Source organism: Carica papaya, chromosome 1, assembly GCF_054855325.1.
Source record: "Carica papaya isolate Zhongbai chromosome 1, ASM5485532v1, whole genome shotgun sequence".
Classification (NCBI taxonomy): domain Eukaryota; kingdom Viridiplantae; phylum Streptophyta; class Magnoliopsida; order Brassicales; family Caricaceae; genus Carica; species Carica papaya.
Window position 1 is genome coordinate 27,432,238 of NC_142309.1, and position 23,259 is coordinate 27,455,496.

At 36.3% G+C, this 23,259-nt stretch overlaps 2 protein-coding genes across 8 annotated transcripts; both read left to right on the forward strand.

Annotated features, from left to right (window-relative positions):
• The first annotated feature begins 704 nt into the window (after positions 1-704).
• Positions 705-4,848, forward strand: LOC110825627 (uncharacterized). Of its 3 annotated transcripts, none has more exons than XM_088207323.1 (2): positions 705-864; positions 1,495-4,848. In XM_088207323.1, exon 2 carries the CDS (start codon positions 1,736-1,738, stop codon positions 4,559-4,561), a length of 2,826 nt encoding a protein of 941 aa, XP_088063449.1. In that variant the 5' UTR covers positions 705-864; positions 1,495-1,735; the 3' UTR covers positions 4,562-4,848. The 3 variants fall into 3 exon arrangements, with proteins under 3 accessions (XP_088063449.1, XP_088063453.1, XP_088063459.1); XM_088207327.1 differs by having other exon boundaries at positions 715-967; XM_088207333.1 differs by lacking the exon at positions 705-864 and adding an exon at positions 978-1,302.
• Positions 4,849-6,286: 1,438 nt separating this feature from the next.
• On the forward strand, positions 6,287-20,697 carry LOC110824828 (B3 domain-containing protein Os01g0723500-like). Of its 5 annotated transcripts, none has more exons than XM_088207358.1 (7): positions 6,287-6,686; positions 7,176-7,778; positions 12,775-12,953; positions 13,326-13,824; positions 14,114-14,241; positions 19,028-19,396; positions 19,899-20,697. In XM_088207358.1, the coding sequence occupies exons 2-6, from the start codon at positions 7,217-7,219 to the stop codon at positions 19,355-19,357; spliced, it is 1,698 nt and encodes a 565-aa protein (XP_088063484.1). In that variant the 5' UTR covers positions 6,287-6,686; positions 7,176-7,216; the 3' UTR covers positions 19,358-19,396; positions 19,899-20,697. The 5 variants fall into 5 exon arrangements, with proteins under 5 accessions (XP_088063484.1, XP_088063467.1, XP_088063479.1 ...); XM_088207341.1 differs by having other exon boundaries at positions 6,288-6,686; positions 7,190-7,778; XM_088207353.1 differs by having other exon boundaries at positions 6,288-6,686; positions 7,190-7,778; positions 19,930-20,697.
• The last annotated feature ends 2,562 nt before the right edge of the window (positions 20,698-23,259 follow it).

Genomic DNA, 23,259 nt, shown 5'->3' on the forward strand with positions numbered 1-23,259 from the left:
GAGCACGAGTTTTGTATGCATGTGTGTGTATATACTACAATTGCATCTGTATGTATGTATGTATGTATGTATTCAAGAGAGTCGGTCGAGAATGGATGCGACCACGGCCACCCTACTCTCAGCAGGTCTTGTCCTTTTCTTTTTACTTTTCCAGCATGTTTTTTTTTTTTGTGGTGTTTTTAAAAGACATTTGAGGGTAATATTCAAATTTTCAAGGTGGTAAATTAAAAAATTGACAGACTCTTAAATTGGATCAAAGGGTAATTTTGTTGGGGTGTTTTTGTTATTTCTTGAACCTTCGGACAGGAATTTTTTTTTTTAATTTAAAAAAATTGAATATGAATATAATATAACTTACATTTATTTTTTAATTAAATTAAATAGAGATTTAAAAGTAATTTATAAGATTTCTGAATTTGTTTAAAAATAATTAATAATCTGACTGAGATTTTGATGCGGATAACCCGCAGAATTTCACCAAACATTCTGCATGTTAAGAGGGGTGCCCGGACAAATAAAATTTCAAAGAGGAAAAAGTTAAAAAGAGCAAGAACAGTGACCCCACTTGTTTATATGCCGCTGCCGCTGCCGCTACACGTTCAATTTAGTTTAACTGTAACGGCTGTTAATTAAAAGGGTAGAATTGGAATTTCATATGAAGGCCTAATAATGCTGAGCAACCGAGAGGCGAGGGAGCAGCAGAGAGCATTCAATGTAGAGATGCTTGTATTAAATGAGGAATCCAATGGGCAGTCAGGAGACCATTTCTTTTGCATTCAAAGCTTGCTCTAGTGCCGCTGCCTAACTAGCCACAAACTTGTGCGGGAGAAAGTAGGAAGAGCAGACTGTGCAGAGTGAAAAGATGTAAGTGGTGGTTGGTGATGGAGCATTAGTGGTTGTTAGAACTGCTCTAGTTAGTGTTACTTACTGTAGTTTTAATTTTGGGATTCGGGTTTTTGATCCTCTGGTAATTCTTCTCTCTTTCTTTGCTTGTTTTTGCACGATATTTTTTATTATCTACATTCTTGAATCGGTTTTACCATAGAAGATTATTTTCAGGAGGATGCTTTCTGGGTGTGTATATATATATGTGTGTGTGTGTGTTTCTTTTTTGGTGTTGTATATTTGAATCCCCACCCAATTTTAGAGTCAGGATGTCTTCTTTCTACGGGACTGAACCTGGCTCTCTTTTATAACTGGGTCTTGATTGAATGTGGTGTTTGTTGAATTTTGAATTGGAATTCTCAAGAAATGGGCCCTTGAAGAATGCTGAAGCTAATGATTTTCCTGATCGCGTTAAAGGTTTACTCTAATATGATATGTCACTTTGTTTTTCTTTTTTTTTTTTTTAAATTTCCCTCCTTTTTTTTTTTTTTTCATGTCGGATACTTCACTAATCTTGCAAAAGTTATCGGGTCTTGATAAGAATCTTTTATTTATGTTGTTTTGAATGATTTACTGGGTAATAAAGCAAAAGTCTCCTCTTTGGTGCAGCTAAAGTTTTGGAATGCAGCTGCGGCTAACTAATTTGCCTCCAAAAAGCAAAATGCTTGATTTCTGAAATAATTCAGAGACCTTTTTGCTTTCCCTTTTGCGTTTAAAACTTTCAAATATATCCTGCTTCACTTGGAGAAGATAAAGAGTTTTAGCTTCCAGGCTGAGCGCACACTGGCTTAATCCTGCTCTCTGGATATCAGTCAGATTGGTTACGGAGAAAGAACAGACGGAAATATTCATGCATCTTTCACTATGGAAGCCGTTATCTCATTGTGCAGCTCTAATGGCGGACAAGAAGAGCAGAAGGAGAAATCGTTCTGGGTTGACCGAGGACGCCAAGAAGAAGCCCTCTATCCTCCGCCAATTGCAGGAGAACAAACTGAGAGAAGCTCTTGAAGAAGCATCTGAAGATGGGTCACTCGCCAAATCTCTAGATATTGATTCACTGCCTTTGAATCAAGACGGGAGCATTGGACGATCAAGATCTCTTGCTAGGCTCCGAGCTCAGAATGAATTCTTGAATGCCACTTCTCTCGCTGCAGACCGGACTTTCTTCTCAAAAGAATCCATTCCTGCCCTTCACGATGCGTTCTCCAAGTTCCTTACCATGTATCCCAAGTTTCAATCTACGGACAAAGTTGATTACTTGAGATTGGAGGAGTATGGAAACCTCTCTGAGTCTTCTGCTAAGGTATGCCTTGATTACTGCGGCTTTGGGCTGTTTTCTTATTATCAAACTCAACAATATTGGGATACATCATCTTTTACTTTATCGGAGATAACTGCTAACTTGAGCAACCATGCCCTTTATGGAGGTGCTGAGCAAGGTACTGCTGAACATGATATCAAATCTAAGATTATGGAGTATTTGAATATTCCTGAAAATGAATATGGTCTTGTCTTTACTGTTAGTAGAGGGTCTGCGTTCAAATTGCTGGCAGACTCTTACCCTTTTCAAACTAACAAAAAATTATTGACCGTGTTTGATCATGAGAGCCAATCTGTGACTTGGATGGCAGAAAGTGCTAAAAAGAAAGGTGCTAAGGTTTATAGTGCATGGTTTAAATGGCCCTCCTTGAAACTTTGCTCTAGAGAGCTGAGAAAGATGATAGCAAACAAGAAAAAGAGGAAGAAGGGTCATGCAAATGGGCTTTTTGTGTTCCCCGTTCAGTCTAGGGTCACCGGTTCTAAGTACTCTTACCAGTGGATGTCACTTGCTCAGCAACATAATTGGCATGTATTGCTTGATGCTGGGTCATTGGGTCCCAAGGATATGGATTCACTTGGATTGTCCCTGTTTCGACCAGATTTTATCGTCACTTCATTCTACAGAATATTTGGATGTGATCCAACAGGATTCGGTTGCCTTCTGATCAAGAAGTCTGTGATGGGAACCTTACAAAATCAGTGTGGTCGTACAGGGTCTGGAATGGTGAGGATCCTCCCAGTTTACCCCCAGTACCTAAGTGATTCGGTTGATGGTTTTGATACTTTGGCTGCCATAGAAAATGATACTATCAATGGTAATGAAGAATCGGTTCCTGAAGAAACAAATGGGGGAAAACAAATGCCTGCTTTTTCAGGTGTGTTCACTTCCAACCAGGTCAGGGATGTTTTTGAAACAGAGATAGATCAAGATAACAGCTCTGACAGAGATGGAGCAAGCACCATATTTGAGGAAGCCGAGAGCATTTCAGTGGAAGAGGTCATGAAGAGTCCAATTTTCAGTGAGGACAATTCCTCAGAGAGCTCATACTGGATTGATTTGGGGCAAAGTCCGTTCATGTATGATCATTCTGGGCAGTTGAACAAGCAGAAAACAGGCTCCCCATTAGCACCATCATGGTTTTCAGGAAATAGGAACAATAAGATTCTCTTTCAAAAGCCAACATCAAATTTATCTAAAAGTTCAATTTTTGATGATGGCAGGGTTAACCTAAGGTTGAATGAAGATCCTATTGTATCTTTTGATGCAGCTATATTGTCAGTCTCACAGGAGCTTGACCATGTTAAGAGGATTCCTGAAGAGAACTTGCAGGAAACAGATCCTAACTCAGCAACTGGCTATCATGCTGGGGAGATTCAAGAAGTATCTGAAATAGGAGAGTCGGGACTAGCTGATCATAAGTTGAATTCTACAAATGGATTCAGACCCAAGAACCAAACTTCTAGTCTTCAGGCCAGTAACCATGAGAATACCTCAGTCTCTAGAGTCTGCGAGGAAGCCAAAGAAAGTGCCATAAGAAGAGAGACAGAGGGGGAGTTTAGACTGTTGGGAGGAAGGGAAAGGAATCGGTTCACTGGTGGTAGATTTTTCGGTTTGGAAGAGGACGACCTAGCTGCAAGCATGGGCCGGACAGCATCTTTTAGCATGGAAGATTACCGCAAGGAAAATTTGAGCCACTTAGAGCCTGGGGAAATATCTTTAACTACCTTAGGTGAAGATGAATCGATAACTGATGGAGAGTATGGTGATGAACAAGAATGGGGAAGGAAGGAGCCTGAGATAGTTTGCAGGCATCTTGATCACATTAACACCTTAGGTCTCAACAAATCTACTCTCAGATTGCGGTATCTAATTAATTGGCTTGTTACTTCATTGCTTCAGCTACGGTTGCCTGCTTCAGATGATAGTGCGGGATTGCATCTTGTACAAATCTATGGCCCTAAGATTAAATATGAAAGGGGTGCAGCTATAGCCTTTAATGTGAGAGAGAGCAGTATAGGAAGGATGATCAACCCAGAAGTGATTCAGCAATTGGCAGAGAGAAATGGGATATCTCTTGGCATTGGTATCCTTAGCCATGTAAGGATTGTCGACGTCCCAAAACAGCATTGTGGGTTTTCTGAGCTTGAAGATACAGCATTGTGCAAGCCAATGGCTAATGGTTACCATGATGGTAAAAACGCCTCCTTCAGAGTTAAAGTTGTTACAGCGTCACTTGGTTTCTTGACCAACTTTGAAGATGTTTATAAGATGTGGGCTTTTTTGGCCAAGTTTCTTAACCCAGCCTTTGTAGAATCTGCAAATCTGTCAACAGTTTCAGAAGGTTCAGATATGTAAAACCGGAGCTTCCACTTGAGGAAGAAGGCAAAAAATGGGTGTCTGCTGCAACTTCTTCAAAGGGAAGACTGGTGAGACCCAATTAGATTTGGCAACCTGCAAGGATTCAAAGCTGTGCTCTTTCCATATCTAGGTTACTTTTGCTCTACATTAGGAGTAGTTCCTCGCAGGATGAATTTTTTAATTCTAATTGAATGTACTATTGATACATTTTTACTCCATGTATAGCAATATGTAGAGTTTGCCTTGGTAATATATATCAGCGTAGGAAGATGTTTATAACTCAATATGGCGACGTGGTTTGACGGAGTTTTTACTTTTGGCTATATGGTAGTTTTCTTTTTCTCTCTAACGAAGTTCAAGCTTCTGTGCCTCTAAATTGCTTTCAGCCGTAGCTGTAAACTGCCGTATTCTTTGTTCAGGCAGTAGCATTTACGAGAAAGCTCCCCCCTTGGCCTTCGTGGTAGAGATCGTACTCGTTGAGCCAGACTTTTCACAGTACTACATTGGATGTGTAGGTTTTCCATTTTGATTTTTTTTTTTTTCTTTAAAGATCCGGATAACAAACAAAAGTAATTTGTCTGTAAATGGGTAGGTTTTGGATGATTTCGAAAAGGGTGGATGTCTGACTCCATTGTTTGTCAGGTTCATTGCTGGATTATAAATTAGGCGGGTGGTGGTTTTGACTTTTCTACAATCTCACGGGCAAAGTTTCTTTCAGATTGATGACCTCTCACTCATTTACCAACAAATTTAGAATCCCTTCATTTGTTTTGCTCAACCTTTGTCTCCATTTTTGTGATGCTTTTTTTCTTCCTTGAAGTTTGAGTAAATCTCTTTTTTGTTTAAATTATTAAAATCAAATCTTTGTGGGGAAATATGGGATTAGACTTGAAATACCATTTTTTTTTTCTAAATGGTAAAAATCTTCAGCAATAAAAATTGCCATTAAGAAGAAAGTAGCTGGTGGGATACTTTATGAATGTCGGGATGTATTCTTCTTCTTCTTCTTCTTCTGCTTTTATCAGTGGGCCATCAACGACAACAGAGACAGAGACAATTACAACACAAAATTATTAGAGGAGGGAGACCCACATAATAATTTTTAGGCATTAAGACCCAATAATAATAATAATATTACCAGCCTAAGGGATAAGTAATCTTTTTTTTTTTACCCTAATGTTTGATAATTACTTTTTTGTGAATTGTAAATAGTGTTATTCATTCCAAAATGAATATTAACTCCTCCAAAGTAAAAAATTAAATTAATTATAAAAATTGAAAGTTAATATGCAAAAGATTTAATTTAAACTTTTAGAATTAAGAAAATAAATTGAAAGTTTTCTTTTTTTTTAAAAAAAAAAATATAACTTAACATAAATGAAATAAGATCCATATTAGAGAAGGTTTGAAGAAATTTATCAGTAAAAAAAAAACTGATAAAATGTCTATTTTTCAAAGTTAAATTGTCTAAAATAAAATTTCTATGTATTATCTGACTAATTGATGAAATCCCAAGTATTAAAATTGTTAAAATAAATTATAATCTCAAATCTCAAATCTCAAATCTCAAATCATATAGTATAAAATGGTACTTTCTAAAAATATGCCAAAATAGTTACTAATATTAATATATTTTTTAATTTAATTTTTAATATTTTAATTGGTGCAATCAAATTCAAACATTTCGCTTTTTTTTTTTCCTTGTTCAAACTCACTTTTGTTTAATTTTTATTACAATTTTTTTTTTTTGTAAATTTGTTCTGCAGTAGCAGCTTTTTATCAATTTTTAGGGGTATGGTTTACTGTTCATATATCTAAAAATTTAGTAAGGTAATATAATGATTGATTTGAAAAAATTAGTTACAATAATCGAAAATTGGGTTAAAAAAGGATACAAATGCGAAAGTTTTGTTTTTTATTTCTGTAATTCCCAATCAAATCTACGATTCCAGGGAAAAACCAGGCATTTGTTTGGTTATAGAAATAGCGGGGAGTCTGATATCAATAGAAAGCTGAATGTATTTGTTTTTGATGTGAGAAGAAAGATCAAATGGAAATGTGCGATGCGAGGAAGCCTCACTTTTTTGATGTTTTCTCCTGCAATTTAAGCTCGGAGAAACTGGTATTGCGTTCTATTCACTATTCTCACAGTTGCTCTTCTTTTCGCCTCATTTTTCAGTTTAGGTTCTTTTCTAATGAAGTAAAGACATTAGGGTTTGTGGGTGTTTGGTTTTCTATGATCAGAAATTGAAGTACTTGAAATTTGTATATGTATTTTTCAATGCTGTGGATAGCAGAATGTTAGTGGCTTGTTATCGCTTTAGACTCGAAGTAGGAATTTTCGTAAGAAAAATTGAGTGTTGTAACAAGAGCATCTTGGAGTGAGAGTGAGAGAGAGAGAGAGAGAGTACTGCATTACTCTTATCTAAGCGGTGTTGCTTGCCATTTCACTAACTCACAGTGAAAGACAAGGAGCATTTAAACCATTCTTCTGTGGAGTCCCGTATTGTCTAAAATGTAGAAATTCGTTTGAAGAACTTTTGGCATTGCTTGCCATCAATTTTTATTTTCCTTGATGTAATTGTATTTTTGGATGGTAACATATTTTAAGTCCGTGGCCTGCAGAAAATTCCATCCGGATTCATCAAACACATGGAAAGCAGACAATCTGGAACAGCTTTTCTTACTGGTCCTAGTAGGAACATGTGGCATGTGGACTTGATTCAGCAGAATGATGGTTTATTCTTCCACAAAGGATGGCCGGCATTTGTGAGCGATCATCTTATAGAACATGGTGACTTATTGGTTTTCAGATATGATGGTGAGTTGAACTTCACTGTGCAAGTGTTTGATCAAAGTGCGTGTGAGAAAGAAGCTGCATTTCATGCCAAATGCAACCAAGAACATGGAACATTTGATCAACATGCGAAGAAGAAGAGAGAAAGAGAAGAAATGGTAGATTCATTGGATAGAGATTCCGAAGGGTTGTTAAAGAAAATTAGAGAGAACTCTTCTGAACTCCAACCCGAATGTATAGACAAGAACCAGGACACTGATGTGGATATAAATGTTAAGAAAAATTTTGGGCATGAGAAACAAGTTACTTGTAAAGCTTATGGAGAGGCAAATTCCTCTAAAGAAACAAAGCACTATGGAACTCCATATGGGATTTTCTCTATGCCATCTCAGTCAAAACGTCTTGACAAAAGAAAAGGTAAAGGTTGTTGTGCTTTGTTCATGTATAAATGAGCATAAAGTGCTCGCTTTGTTCTAGCAACCCAGTGATATTTAATTTTTTTCCAAATTCCCAAATAGGCAAATTACCCATAATTTTTCCTACATAAGATAAAGGTTAAGATTCTACTTAATAAACTCCCTAGCTATATGCTCATCTACTTTTTTAACTCATTTTTCTCTTAAGTGTCCAACCTAGAATTTGAGGGGTTAAGCAACTAGACGATGGGAACTAAATCTACTTCGTGTTGTATGCCCCTTTGGGTAGTAGATCACTAGAAAGCTTTGTTAAACATCCTTTCAAGTGATTTAAGGTAAGTCATCGGATTTCACATCAGAGAGAATTGATTTGTTGATTGAACTGACACTGAAACAAGGGCAAACTTAAAAGCTCAGATGACCGTGGAATTTTGGTTCGGAGGGTCAAAAGACGAAGTCAAACTTAATTCTAGCAGTATCTGATGAATCTAGAGAATTAACTCTAAGAGCAACCAAAGACAACATATCATAAATTTTCTTAGTCTCTTAGGTGCTGTTAGACTTATGTTCAGGTCAGTAAACGAATTTAGTTTCAAGAGGATTATCGAATTAGAATAAGGGGAAACCTCTTTAGTATTCCAAGGAACACAACACTTACCTTCTTTTCTTTCTCAAGACCATTTTGACTTACAATGTCAGTATCCTTGGCAATGGTAACTTGGGGGACAACTTCAAATTTAGACTCTGGCTCCTTATTAGTACTTTGAAAAGGTTTAACCACTATTATTTCCATTATATTTAAATATATAGTTCATCTTTTCATAATTTTTTTTTGGATAAAAAAGAGGAATTTGTTGAGAAAGAGATAGAGAAAATTACATAAAAGGAGAATCAATCATCCTTTGAGAGATATAATGAAAACCCAAAGCCAAAAAGAAAGAGGGATGGACAAGGAGGGACAAACAAACAGAAAGGCTACATGATTTTAATAAAAGCATACCAACTTCTGTGGAGAATGGAAATGCTGATGTCATGGAAATAGATACAGGAGGCATACACTCATGCACTTTGGCCTAAAGGGTAGCAAAAAAAGTAACTCTCTAGGAAAGATCAGCTTAAGAAGTGTGTTTCTTGTTAGAGATTGAAGAGTTGTGAGCGAGCCAGGTGCACCAAAGACAGTGTAGAGGACACCTTGCCACAAAGGTAGAGCCTCTTTCCTCATGACTCTCTCAGAAATAAAGATGGAAAGGAAAGTTTTCAACATGGGGCGGACACCTAGTAGCATCTGAAGATCCATCCATAGTTTCTAAGCAATTTCACAATGAAGAAACAAAGGACATGTGTTTCTCCATCCCTGAAGCACATGATACAGAGATTCAGAGAGAGGGCTTGATAAGGGCAGCGGACTTGGAGCAAATGATTAAAGTGCATCTTACAATGAATAGCAGTCCAAGCAAAAAGCTTTACCTGAGAAGGAGCGGAAGCCTTTCAATATACCTTTGCAATAGAGTTTTTGGTAGGGACACTTATAAGGTATTGAAAGAGGGACTTCAATTGAAAATACCAGAGGACTCCAGGGTCCATAATCTTTGATTAGGGGGGATGGACAAAGTGATAGGTGCCAAGAGATCCAATAAGGTTAACATATCCTAACTCTCCTTGTCGGAAAGGTTACGAGAAAGGTAAAAGTGCCAAGAAGTCTTTTCAGTAGATGTCATAAAACAAGAAAGGTGAAAATTCCAAGGTGAAAGTTCACCTTTTCATAAATTGTTATATAAAAGTCATGAAATCAAGGGCAACTGGAAACAAAATGAGTATTTTCCATAGGTAAAATATCACATTCGATTTTATCGTTATAAATTCTCGTCTCAATAGGAACTTTACACTTATGAGCACCTATAAAAGTGATGTCATCCTCCAAAACAACTTTGACACGATTTGTAGGTTTTATCTTAAGATCTAACTTTGCAGCAGCAAACACAGAAATCACGTTAAGTATGTAAGCATTGTCAATGACTAATTTGCACCTTTTTCCTTGACATCTAAAGACAGTTTGGAGACTGGTAATGCGTGTTGATTGTCCATATCCTATTGACATCAAAAGAATTATGACTTAAGGATTTGAATGGTTAGTATCTTTATTTCTTGAGACTCAAGATTATAAAGCTTGTTCCTAGAGAATCTTGTTGCAGCATAATCTTTTATTTTTTTATTTTTTTCCAAGTTTGCTCTAAGTAAGCTTGAAATTTGGCCAGGGCATAAAGGTTCATGTGGATTATAATTAGTCATGTTGGAGAAAAAAAAAATAAAACCAATATGCAGATTGCGCATATAACAGATCTACTGCAGACAAAATATCAACAGGGATGCACCTCTAAGCCCCAAAAATTTAACTATTAATGTTTATGCCAATTATGGAAATAAAGGAATATAAGAAATTATGGTTAAGAGTATAATGTGGATAGGCAAGTAATTGAATAGAGTCAATAGGTAGCCCAAAAATTTGGAAAGAAACTGAATATATATATATATATTTTGGCTGCTGGTTGCTTTTTTCTTTGCTTTCTTTTTTTTGGTTTGGGAATGGCTGGATGAAAGAGAACTACAGAAATGACCGAATATAAATTAACCTAATAACCTATTTAGAAACATATAGAAACTTCTAAGTTATGGGAAAACTGCCTCAACAGATCCAAAGCAAGTTGTGGATTGTGAATCCACCTACAAGACCCTCAAAAACATAAAGAGTGCATTGAAAAATATTAGGAACAAGTATGACCCAGTCAAGAACCAGTTTCGAGACTGCTAAGTTGAGATGGTCAAATGGGTCCAATCAACTTTGGGTGAACCAATCAATAGAGAGCTTCTGAGTTGGCACGTGGTTGCGCTCTGACCTGTGATGTTTATGGATGCTGGCTTCTGGCTACAATAACTTGTGGAAATATGGTCGTTTATCGGGTCTTGATGGTTATCCAAGTGATCAGAAAAGGTGGTTTCCAGAAAGTCAGCTGTGGACGCAGCTTCTAGTGGAGAGTGCAGCATTTTCTGCAGTGATGGATGCTGAGACTTGGTGGAGGAGTTGATTGGACAGTTCTCAAGTCAATGGAAGGGGTTGTTGATCAAAGAAGGTGTTTTGTGGGGTTATAACGAAGTTAAGAGGTTCAACTTTAATGCTAAATTGATGTAGCACAACTGGATAGGATTTCAAAAGATAGAAAAATGAAGTCGAAAGAAGATGAGCCTAATAGATAATCATAGGAATTGACAACAATCACAATCATAGGATTATTACAACCACAATCATAATAATAATCTTACCATTTTATGGATTTTAAAGTGTGTTTGGGTTTGGATGTTAATTCTAGAAAGAGCGGTTTGATGGGGATTAAGGTGGAGGAGGAGAGCATTAGACCGGTGGTTGGTTTAGTTGGGTGATTTAGTTGGGGGGGAGGGGGTCGGAGTTCTTGGATGGTCCCCTTTTTTATTTGGGATTCCAGTGACTCATAGAGTTTCTAAGGAATTGAAAATTAGAAAGCTGGCATTTTTCCCCTGGGGTAGAGTTACCCTTATCCAAGCTTGCCTTTCTAGCATTCCCCTCTATTAACTTTCCTTATTTAAAATTCTCAAAGATGTTGTGGAAAGTTTGAAGAGGATGATGAAGAATTTCCTCTGATTGGGCTTGGGTGCCACTTCAAGTGATCATTGGTTAAATGGTATATGTTGTTTGTCCAAGCCTGAGAGGGGTTTCAGTATTGAGTATCTTTTTATAAGAATTTTTCTTTACTGGCTTAATGATTATGATGGTTTCTTTGGAATCTAGATCTTTGTGGCATATGGTGATAAAGAGATAGTTTGGGCTATAAAGAATGGATCGGATGCCAAAGTCAGTGTCTTCACTTGAGCCCTTGGAAAGTCATATCTAGCCTCTTTGAGACCCTTGCTCAATTTGGGGGTCGGGGAGATGGTTCTCGTTTTCTTTTCTGGGAGCATCTTGTATTGATGGTACTCCATTTTCTGATCGATTCGCTTGCTTATATAACTTGTCTTAGAGTCTTTATGCTCTTATATCATTTTTTTGGATCCTTTGGATAGTTCTCATTCTTGGAACATACATTTGTCTGAAACCTTAATGACCACAAAGCTATTGATATGACCTCCTTGGTACATGCTTTTTTTTTGTGACAAAAAGAAAGAATAATATTAATTAATGGCACCAAAGGGGTGCTTCCTCTATACAAGTTATTTACAAATCAATTAGTATATCAGTAACATTCCCAAAATCCTTCTCCCTATAAATATCATGGTCCAAAATAACTAAGCCAAATTTGTGTAGCCAGATATCTCTAACCTTTGACATCTTCCCCCCTCTCCCCTCAAAAGCTCTAGCATTTCTCTCATTCCACACCAACCAAAAGACAATCAAAGGAATATGGTAATTTTTCTTTTTACAAAAATCCCCTCACTCCCAACGCTCCTCCCTCACCAACCTCCCAATGACCCAGTGAAGACCCAGTAGATCATATACCAAAGTCCATATGTTATATGTCATCGGGCACCAAATAAGAATGTGATTATATGATTTTGCAAAGCTCCTCTTTGGTACAAGTTTTGAGTACTGTTGTTTATTCTATGGGCATTGACTGTAGAGTTTGGTCTTTAGACTCCTTGGGCACATTAACTGCAAGTCCTTCACCTTTTTGATACAATCCTTCCATTCATAATGATACGTGTAATTATGCTTTTTGAAAGGTTTGAGCTCCCTTTAAGGTCAATCTTTGTTGGACTGTTATCCTACACATATGTCCGGATCAGAGACGAACTGTTTCTTATTCAAAGGGGAAGCCATGTGATTCCAAACATTCTGGTTTATATGCAAACATCATGAACTGTTAAATATTAAATTTATTCTTGTGGAAGTTCAGTCTATCGTATAACCTTGATGCGTGTCATCAGAAGGCACCATTTTTCTAAAGGTAATTGACTATGAAATCTTAAAGCAGAGATGACTATCCAGAGAAGAATTGGAAAAGAGGACAATTTGAATCTGCATGGGAAAGGTTATATGCCCATATTGTCAGATCCTGAAGAAAAAAAGGCTGCTGAATCTTTTACTTCATCCTTTCCTTACTTTGTGAGAACGATGAAAAGGTTCAACGTTAGTGGTTCATATACTTTGGTGAGTGCATTCCTACCTGTTTAGTTTATCGGATTTTCTGACTTAAAATTTATTGGTTACATACCATAGATGGTTGACATGCAATTACTTTCAAATTGTGTTGGCAATCATAAATTAGACCCATCTTTTCATAAACACTTGGAATTCTTTTTACATGTTTTCAATCATTTGATGCACTAGTCTCCGAAGAAGTTTTGCATGATTGAATCTGCCAACGCCAAGTCCTTTGGCAGTGCTCAAATGTATTCAGTACAAAAGTTTCTTTAGCAGTTGCAAGCTCACCCTTGGGAGATTGTTGTTAATTATATTTCCATGAGGTGAATACATGAAATCTGCATGGCAAGTCAATTGTTTGTACGTCATGTGTTGCAGAATGTCCCTTACCAATTTTCGATGGAGTATCTTCCCAAATGCAAAACTGAGATTGTTCTTCGCAACCTAAAAGGAGTTAGTTGGACAGTTAATTCTGTGCCAACAACTAGAGTGCACACAAGTCATACTTTTTGTGGAGGATGGTTGGCCTTTGTACGTAATAATGAGATCAAGATGGGAGACATCTGTATTTTTGAACTTGTCGGCAAATGTGAAATGTGTGTACACCTCTTTCAACTTGGAAAACAGGATGACCTAGATAGTTCAAATGGAAAAGCAGTGTGTAACGAGTTATGCGTTGCATCCAACGCAATATCACAAAATTTTTTTGATGATTTGCCAAAGAAATTGATAAAGAACTCAGCAAAAGTCCGATCAAACAGCCTGAAAAAAGTACAAAAATGCGGTAAAAAGGTATCTAGGATGCTTGACAAAAGTAAACATAGCGATGCCACAAAGATTTCTGCCAGACTTCCTAGAACTGGAAATGAAAAGCCTGGTAAGCATTCCAATTTTTCCTGTTCTAAGCTTATTTATTTATTTTTTTTCCACCAAGGATATTCATTTTTAAGAGAGAATAGACTGTACTGTTTCGTGCAGTGGGGAAGGAGCCAAAAGATCTGCTCTGTATTTGCTTTTTCTTTTCTAAAAATTTCACCATGTTCTAAGATCAGTTTGGTTATGCGCTTACCTCCAGTTTGGTTACTCCACCATGCACTTACTATAACAGATTTATGTACTGTTCTTATAACTAAAACTGACTTGGCCATATTTATTGTAAAAACCAGAGGCATGCCTTGGTTTAAGAGCGATGGTGGCAATTGATGAACAAAAAGCTGCCGGATCTTTTTCTTCTGCCTATCCAAATTTTGTGAGAATCATGAAGAAGTTCAACATTAGTGGTTCGTATACACTGGTAAGTAATTTTGGTTTATATTCAGCCAATATTTGTGTAGGAAATCAAATTTACATGTTATGTTGAAATATTTAATCCCACACTCAGCCTCTATTAAGTATGATATCTCTCTTTCTTATTTAGTTAGCTTTTCCCTTTTACATATATGGAGGTAGAATTCTTTCTAAATCTCCTTAAGTTAGCTTCATGCAATGCTACCCATTTTTTTTTTGAAAAAAAAAAGAATGTCTATAGTATACGGCACCCATGTACAAAGTATTTACATCACAGTTAAAACTTTAAAATTTTTTTCAAAATCATCCCTACTATAAATGTCATAACATAAAAAAAGAGCCCCAAAAACATTAATCCACCTGTCCCTAATTCTGGTCATATCCCCCACACACTCCTCAAACGCTCTATTGTTTTTCTCTTTCTAAATAATCCAAAAAATAGTAAGAGTAATAAGATTTACAGTTTTCGATCTTTTACAAATCCCGTCCTATAATCAAAGTTCAACCCTAACATTAACTGCAATCACCCAGTTGATACTCAGAAGAGTATACACCATAGACCAAATATTATAAGTCACTAGGCACCAAACAGTAAGAATTTACAAGATTCAGCCACATTCGTAGACATGTAGCACCAATTAACCATTATCTTGTTCTTTTCTCTTCAACTTGTCAATGGTAAGGATACATTTCCAACCTGCTTCCCAAGCAAAAAAGCAATTCTCGATGGTGCCTTTGCCTTCCATATCTATTGAGCTAGAAAATTGATGTTGTCCCCATCTCCCTTAACCAAGTAAGTGTGGAAAGATTTGACAGTAAACAATCCATTCTTATTTAGTTTCCACACCACTTTATCCTTATCATCACTCAATTGCACCTTAGACATCAGCAGAAGTAGCGGTCAAATTCTTCAGTCTCCCAGTCATTTAGGTTCGTAGACAAAGTCAAGCCCCACCCTCTATTATCATCCTCATATCTGAACACCAAATCTACCAACATATTTTTCCTTTGGGTGATTGGTTATATTCATGTAATGCTACCATCTAAGGGTCCAAGAGTAGGGAGAGAGTTCTTACTTCGTAGTTGTTAGGTGAGAAGAATTATTTTGATGCCTCAGAATAGGTGATGAATAACACTGCAAGAATCAATTGACTGGTGCATCATGAGTTTTTAGATTTGGAGATTGGGCCATTAATTTGTTTAGGGCCATTGAATAGAGTAGATGGTTGAAGAGAGAGAAAATTCCAAAGTTGCACGGGTGGAAAAGTGAGGTGTAGATAGGCCTAGGGAGCTAAAGAAGTTTGTAATCTAGTTAAGCTGATAAGGGGAGCAAGTTTTGAGAATCGGTCCATTAATTTTTTTAGGGCCATATAAATAAAGGGAGCTGGTCAGGAAAGATGGTAACGGCTTTCCTAATAATGAGCATCTATGTCAAAAAGTGTCTTGGAATGTAGAATACTCCATCGAGAGGTGCAATTATCAAGGGCTGTTTGTTCAAATGGAAGTAGAACCTAGTGTCTTCAAGAATCTAAAATCAAGGTTTCTTGATACTGTCCCCATGCCGTGGGGGAAAAAATTAACTTTTGGCAGTACTTGCAATGGGAGTTTTAGATTTTGATGGAGTTGGTGGATTGGTACAAAGGAGAGTGCTCAATGATTTGTGCTTCAAGATGTTGGACCTCTAGGTGGGTTTGGCTGTTTTATGGGTGTATGGTAGAGGGGAAGGTAGGTTGATGGAGGTTTTGTGGACGACCCATGGATGATTCAAAAGAGGTGGGACTTTCCATGGGCAATAGGAGAAGACTTTAATATGGTTTTGTATAAACGTGAGCATTGGGGGAATTTTATTAGAGCTTGTGTCTAGAGGAGTTTAAGGAATCTTTTGGAAAGAGTCAATGTCATTGGTCTTCCTCTTTCTGGTGGTAGATGGACTTGATCGAGCTTGAGGAAAATTCTATCCATTTTAAATCCCAGATGCCAGCTTAGTGCAAAAAATGCTTCCTTAATTGACCTTGGACCACTTTCTACTTTACTTGGAGTCAAGTGGTATTCACTGTATGCCTTATCTTTTTAGATTTGGAAACAATGGTTTAGGACCTAGGTTTTGGAGACGAACTCAAGATGTGGTGGGAAGAGTCTCAAGTGGATGGCTTTCCTAGTGTTAGGATTACAAAGAAGTTGTGCCATATCAAATTAGAATCAAGCAGTGGGGCAAGAGCACATGCGAGGACATGAATACTCGATTTTTTTTAGAAGAAAAAGTATAATATGTATTAAGAAAGCACTAAGGAGATGCAACCCATGTATAAAAGAATTTACAAGTCAATCAATGTATTAATTAGATCTCCAGAACCCTCACTACTATAGAGTAGTTGGCTTCTACTTAAAAAACTCAAGACTTGGACTCAGTCTTTAAATCTATCAAAATTAGATTCAGTGTCCTTAAAAGCTCTCCTGCTCCACTCCTTCCAAATAGCCAAAGGATAGCTAATGGAATTAGCCTAACAAACTGCTTGTCTCTCTGGACGTCTTTCCATGCCAGAAGCTCCTCCTCACTAAGCCTGCAATGATCACTCAAAACCAATAAACTATAGCCAAAGACCGAAGGCAATGCATGTACATGCACCAGAGGAGGATATGGTTATAGGACTTTGTGTCTTTCTTGCATATGTGGCACCCATTTACTAGGATTTTACCTCTTCTGATAAGTTTAACTAGAGTCAAAATATGCTTCCACCCCGCTTCTGTGCAAAAAAATCTACCTAGGTGCCACCTTCACTTTCCAAACCATCTAGGGAGGGAATTTCTCACTGTGGTTGTCTCTTTTGGTTAAATACATGTAATATGATCTAACTGAGAATAGGCCTTTGGGGCTCAGGAATCAAATAGGTTCATCCTCTGACTACTAAGAGATCATCACATGTGACAAAGCTTTAAGAAGCCTCACATGGTCCTCCATTCCCAATTGTCCAAATTCCTAAGTAGCTCAACAGCCTAAAGTGCCTCAACCAGGAGGCCCTGAATATGCATCCCTGACTGAAACTTCCTTATTTTGAGCAATTGTAAAGATATCTAGGAATTTTATATAAAGAGCCCCTCCATCAATATCCCTCCAAAAATTCATTCTCTCTCCAGAGCCATAGATATTATCTATAGATATTATCTTCCACATCCCAGCACCATGTAGCCCCCTCTCATTGCAAACCAACCAAAATTTGTTACATTGAACTTGGCACCGATCACTTTTCTCCATAAACTGTTCCACTCTCTCATAAATCTCCAGAGCCACTTTTCTTGGGGAGCTAAATTGAACTCAACCAGGGATCTTACTCCCAGGCCCTTACTGCAGTGGTTGTTTCACAGGCCGCAAGATGATATCTTCTTTTATCCCCCAAGTCACCTCAAAAGAATCTACATTGAATCTTCTCCAATATTTTTGCTATACTTATTTGAATAGTGGACAATGATATAAAATAAATAGGGATTTGGCCATGACACATTTTACGAGAATGAGCTACCACCTTCGACAATAAACCTCTCTTCCAACATGAAAAATGGATCTCAAATCTGTTCACCATGTGCCAAGAGGAAGCCCCAAGTACTTGATTAGGAGGCTAACTCTTCTACTACATCCCAGAATACTAGCCAGGTCCTCATACCCACTGCTACTTCCCAATTGAACCTATTTTGATTTTGCCAAATTATTCTTTTAGCCAAAAAAGTGCTTAGAAGCAATAAAACATGTTTTATGTTGCGAAGCTTCATTGGGTTCACCTCATGGAACAACAGGGTTTCGTTTGCGAAAAAACAAGTGTATTACCTTCATCTGATCACCCAAGTCTCCTACCCTTAACTCTTTGAAAAGCTGGAGCTCTCTTGTCTTGAGTAATAGTTTATACTTGATCAAGAGAACTGTCAAGAGCCGCCTCTGGAAGGGCAGAAAAGGAATTTTACCACAGAGGGTAAAATTGTCAATCCACAGAACAAATTAGGGTTAGAGTTCATTCAACCCTAACTGTTACCATCACAGCTGCTGCTGCAGCAGCCAAACGGCTGAGTGTTTCCACCTAAATCACCGTTTGTCTTTATTATGTGTAGCCCATAAATAGGTCGTTTCCATGATTGTAAAGTATCGAATAAAGATCAGAAAATTTACCTTAAATCTCTCTTTTCATCTCTTTTTCCCTCAGATCAGACAGCCATGAGTCTCCATGGTCCCAAAAGTAGAATCTAGTTATCTGAGGTGCTGATTGCAAATGCCAATAAACTTTTAGAGTTTGCCGGAATTTCTTCCTTATTTCCTATGTTTGATAGCAGTGAAAGCTAATTAAGAAAAAATATTCAATCGCGTGGGTTTAGAAAGGTATTTTTCTTCGAGCCAAATTTGCCAATTGCTGCTATATGTACAACATAAGAGACAAGATAAGTCCTAAAATCTAAACTGCCTGGATATCTCCTAATGCATCTGGAATAACTTTTTCCTACTAATAAAATTCACTGTAAACAGTTCAACACAAACTGCAAAGGAACTTCAGAAACTTAATCTACATTTTTCTTCTTGTCTACGTGTAAATTACTGATGTGAGCCTTACCTACTCTTACATATTCCTAGAAGTAAAGTGACCCTTGCAAGGGCTTCCACAATGAGGGCTTTATAGAATTTTTAAATCCTCACCTTCATATCCTTTTTGTGGAAGTTCCTTTTGAATGCTGGCTTAACTCTCTGCAGTCTTCTTGGGGAGAATTCATTACTTTTGCATGATTGCTCCTAATTACTGGTATTCATTATGCAGAAAATCCCATACCAGTTTTCTGTGGCATATCTTCCTAACTGCAAAACAAAGATTATTCTTCGTAATTTGCAAGGAGATCATTGGACAGTGAATTCAGTCCCAGACTCAAAAGGGCGAATGGGACATACGTTTTGTGGAGGGTGGATGGCATTTGTTCGTGGCAACGACATAAAGATGGGTGACACCTGTATTTTTGAACTCACTAGCAAGTGGGAAATGTATGTTCATATGTCTGGGCATGGAAAAAAAGGAATTGAGCATCAGCTTGGAAGATTAGCATCTAATGAAATGCTTGGTTCTTCAGCTACCGGCAACCGGTCTCCAACGTGAAACATACAAAAACCATTCAACCATCTGTAAAAATCTGCGGTGAGCTTTTGCCATCTGAACTCTATTGTCATTTCATTGATGTAGGTTGGCTTGGGCAATTTTGAAATTTAGTTTAGCTTTTCTTGAAAGTGATGGAAGTGTCCTTCCATTTTCTTAACAAAAAAGCGGGTCTAGCTATTCCGTTAGTTGGTAGCCCATATAACATTAGATTACTTGAGAAATTTGTAGTCTGTGTGGCATTTTCTGAAGTAACATTAAAAAATGGCATTGGAAGATGCATGCTGATCAAATAGCAAATCTCTCCAGAATGGCAGAAAGCAAAATTTTGAAGTTTTTTCATTTTTAAAGAGAAAATTGAACTTACCTCGGCCTTGATATTTCTTTTACATGAGAAGGGACTTTGATTGAAACCATGGTTACTTGTAGGAATATTCATCACAGACACTATAAAATGTCTGATGGAGAATTTAGATTTTCAGGGATTTGATAATGTTTTGGAATTGTTAAAACTCTCTTTTATCTCGTACATACACACATGCAGATATATATTGCTTCTGATTTGGAGAATTTAGTTGTCAGAGACGGCAAACTTCTGGTGGTGCAAGATATTCTTTCATGTTTGAGCTCAATGCAAGGTGCAACATGCTCATGCATCTTTTTTTAGAAGCTTAGCAGCTAATGGATGTGTCTTTTGACGTCGGACTAAAGCTGGACGAGTCATTGAGCCTTATTTGGGTATTTCAGTCATCCTTCGCCAAGATATTGCTGTCTGCTTGTCCCGAAAAGGTTTTCCTCAATTAAATATTCTGTAGCCTCAGAAAACATTATTGTAACTAATTGAGAGATTGATGGAGAGGGAGCAAATTTTTCAGAGAGCATGCAGGAAAAGTCATGGATGCCATTAGTTCTTAGGTTTCCAGACAACTTCAATACAGATTAATGGTTAGGGAAGAAACTCCATGCTAAGGAAAGTTTAGTAAGACCTGGAAAGAAATGGAAGCTGTGTTGATGCCAATGTCCGGCACAACACTCCATGACCTGCTTAATTGTCACAGGCTGATCTGTGGTAGCACGAGTTGGCCTTCATTCGCAGGCATTACATGCTTGTCATGCCGTGCTGCACCTTGTTATAACATGATACGATTTAAAAAAAAAAAAATCAAGAAAAATATTTTCATTTTTATTTTTGCATTTAAAAGTTATTTTATATTCTTGTTAAAAAATTCTGTATTTTTTTTTTTTTAGATTTGGAAATTGTTACTTCATATTTATTTTTCCAATGAATTATATTTACACCTTTTATCACTTTAATCAAGCTATATATATTTTTATATTCTATATTTCTTACTTGCTTTATTTAATTTGTTCCCAAATTATATTGTTTATATACATACTTCTATCCTCGACCAGAGATAAAAACATTATCAATCATATTACATATATATTCACAATATTCCATACATCTCAACTTGTGATTTCAAAAGTTGGTCTACGGGTACATTTTATTTTTTTTCTTTTTAAGCTGAGATATAATTTCGCTACAGCATATATACTTTAAATTTTTGGTCATGGATTTGTTCTTTTAGTATCTTTCTTATATTATTACACTTATTTCTATTTATTTACTTCGAGCTATAATTTGTATGTAATTAATTGTTATTAGAAAATAAGAGTGTTCTCAAAAGAAAAGTTGGAAGAAGTTATATATGGTAGAAAATATTTCATTCATATGTACTGTTGGAAAAACAACTAAGAAATAACAAAGCAGGAAAAAGCTACTTTTTTAATCAATTCATTTTGTGAAACTGTTTATAAGTATTTATATCGACGCATGCATATTTATATATATATCATGAATTTTAACTTTATCAATTGCCCTTTTGCCTTAGGTTTAAAGAAGCCCGCCCAATTAAGTTGCCACAAAAAAGATGTTTAGTTTTGTGACTATTATGTAGAACTTGTATATGTACATGCAAATCTTTAGTTATAATGAGAAGATATTTAATTTTCTGTTGACTTCATTATATACAAATATTACGTACCCACCTGTATATATATACATGCAATTTGGATGTAAAGAAAATAAATGAAGAAATTTCTAAGAGAAGGGAAAAGCTAAAGAGAGTTACATCTAGAGAGAGAGAAGAGCAGGGCGACAACTGCATCTAAATCAGGCCACGAGGCTAGAAACCACCACATTCCCTCCCTCTCACCACCTTCTTGCCATCGTGAACTTGCGGAAACACAAAAAATTGCCAACAATTTCTAATCTCACTCTGACAAGCTCACTATTCCATGAGTGATGTCACTGAAATCCTTGTCGCCCCAACAACAGCTTCCAAGTAGCAATATCAACAAGTTTATACCAGAGAAAGAGATTTATGGAGGTGGCTTTAAGAATAAAAAACCAACTCGTTTTGGTATTTCTATTGCATGAGATAAAAGTCTCTTATCATGATCGAGGTAACGAAGGTGGTGGATTCTCGATTGGGTTAGTTTAATGGCTTCGATGATAATTTAGTAAGAATAGTGAAATACTGCCAAAACATTTCCAAGCAAAACTGGTGTCAGACAATGTGTGGTAAGTTTCATTTTTTTTATTAGACTACTAGATTTTATAAATTGTTACTTTTGCATGTGTAAGTTTCCTATTATATATTATGTGTTTAAGATTAATTGTGTTATTCAACAATTATTTACTTACAATTAGGTCAGTTAGTAGATCTTCAACATGGTTAAGAATGGATAAATTAAACTATTATTGAGCAGTAAAATCACATAGGTAATCAAATTGAGATGAATTTGTACCGCATTGAGGTGAAACTTTGTGTGACATGAAATTTTTCAACTAAGTTACTTATAGGTGCATAATGTATTTGAGTTCACATATTACATATTTGGTTATTGAAACTAATTGGTTTATACATTTTTTGAGAACGAATATGACTTGCATTCATGATACAACATATCAAACTATCCTAGATTAGCAAGTGGCTCATGAATGATTAAATTAGTTTCAGATATGCAAAAAGCTTTCGTAACTAAAGCATGTTTTACTCTATTAGAAGAATCTAAACCTTATTGAAAATAATTAAGTATTAGAAAGATAGTGAAAATTATTAATCAATGAACAAAATTTAATAAACTGCAAAGTAGATTCATTAAGAAGAATAAAAACTGAATGTGAGTCTTCTTTAACAAATAAATGTTTCAGCCCTACAGACCAAGGGATATCTATCCCATAAATGGCTCTTAATATTTTCTTTTATTTCAACCCTATGACTTGTTCATCTCTCATTACCGTTGAAACATCATAATTTAATTTAAAGGTATATTTTAGAGGTAAAGTTCATGAAATTTATTGAGTCTGAGATTGTCTAGACATAAACTTATATAGAATCCAATTCAAGTCTTTAAGATTGCACTTTTTTATTCAATGTAACATAATCCATGCCGTTTTTTTAATGAATAAACTAGTTCTTAGTCCACCAGATTACCCTATAGTATGCACAATATATAGATTTGACAATGTATATGAGAATCTAGAATATCTTTAAAAACTTTTTCCTCTAGGTGATGATGTTGGGGTCCAAAAAAAGTCTTAGCTGCAAAGCATTTATACTTTACTAGCATATACATATGACTTAAATAAATGGTCTAAAGTCCCATTTGCTTTACCACGCATGAAGCATATAACATCTAACTGAATGTCACAACTAAACAACTTAGTTTTGGTAGGGAGAATTTCTTTTTTTAACTCTGTTTTAGCATTTTATAAAAATGTATCATTCATCTTGACATATCATTTATTCTTAATTAAACTAGTTTTTATATTATAAGTAGAATCTAAAGAAAAATTGAAGATGGTAAGTTTAGTTGGTAGTCAATTTTATTATTATATT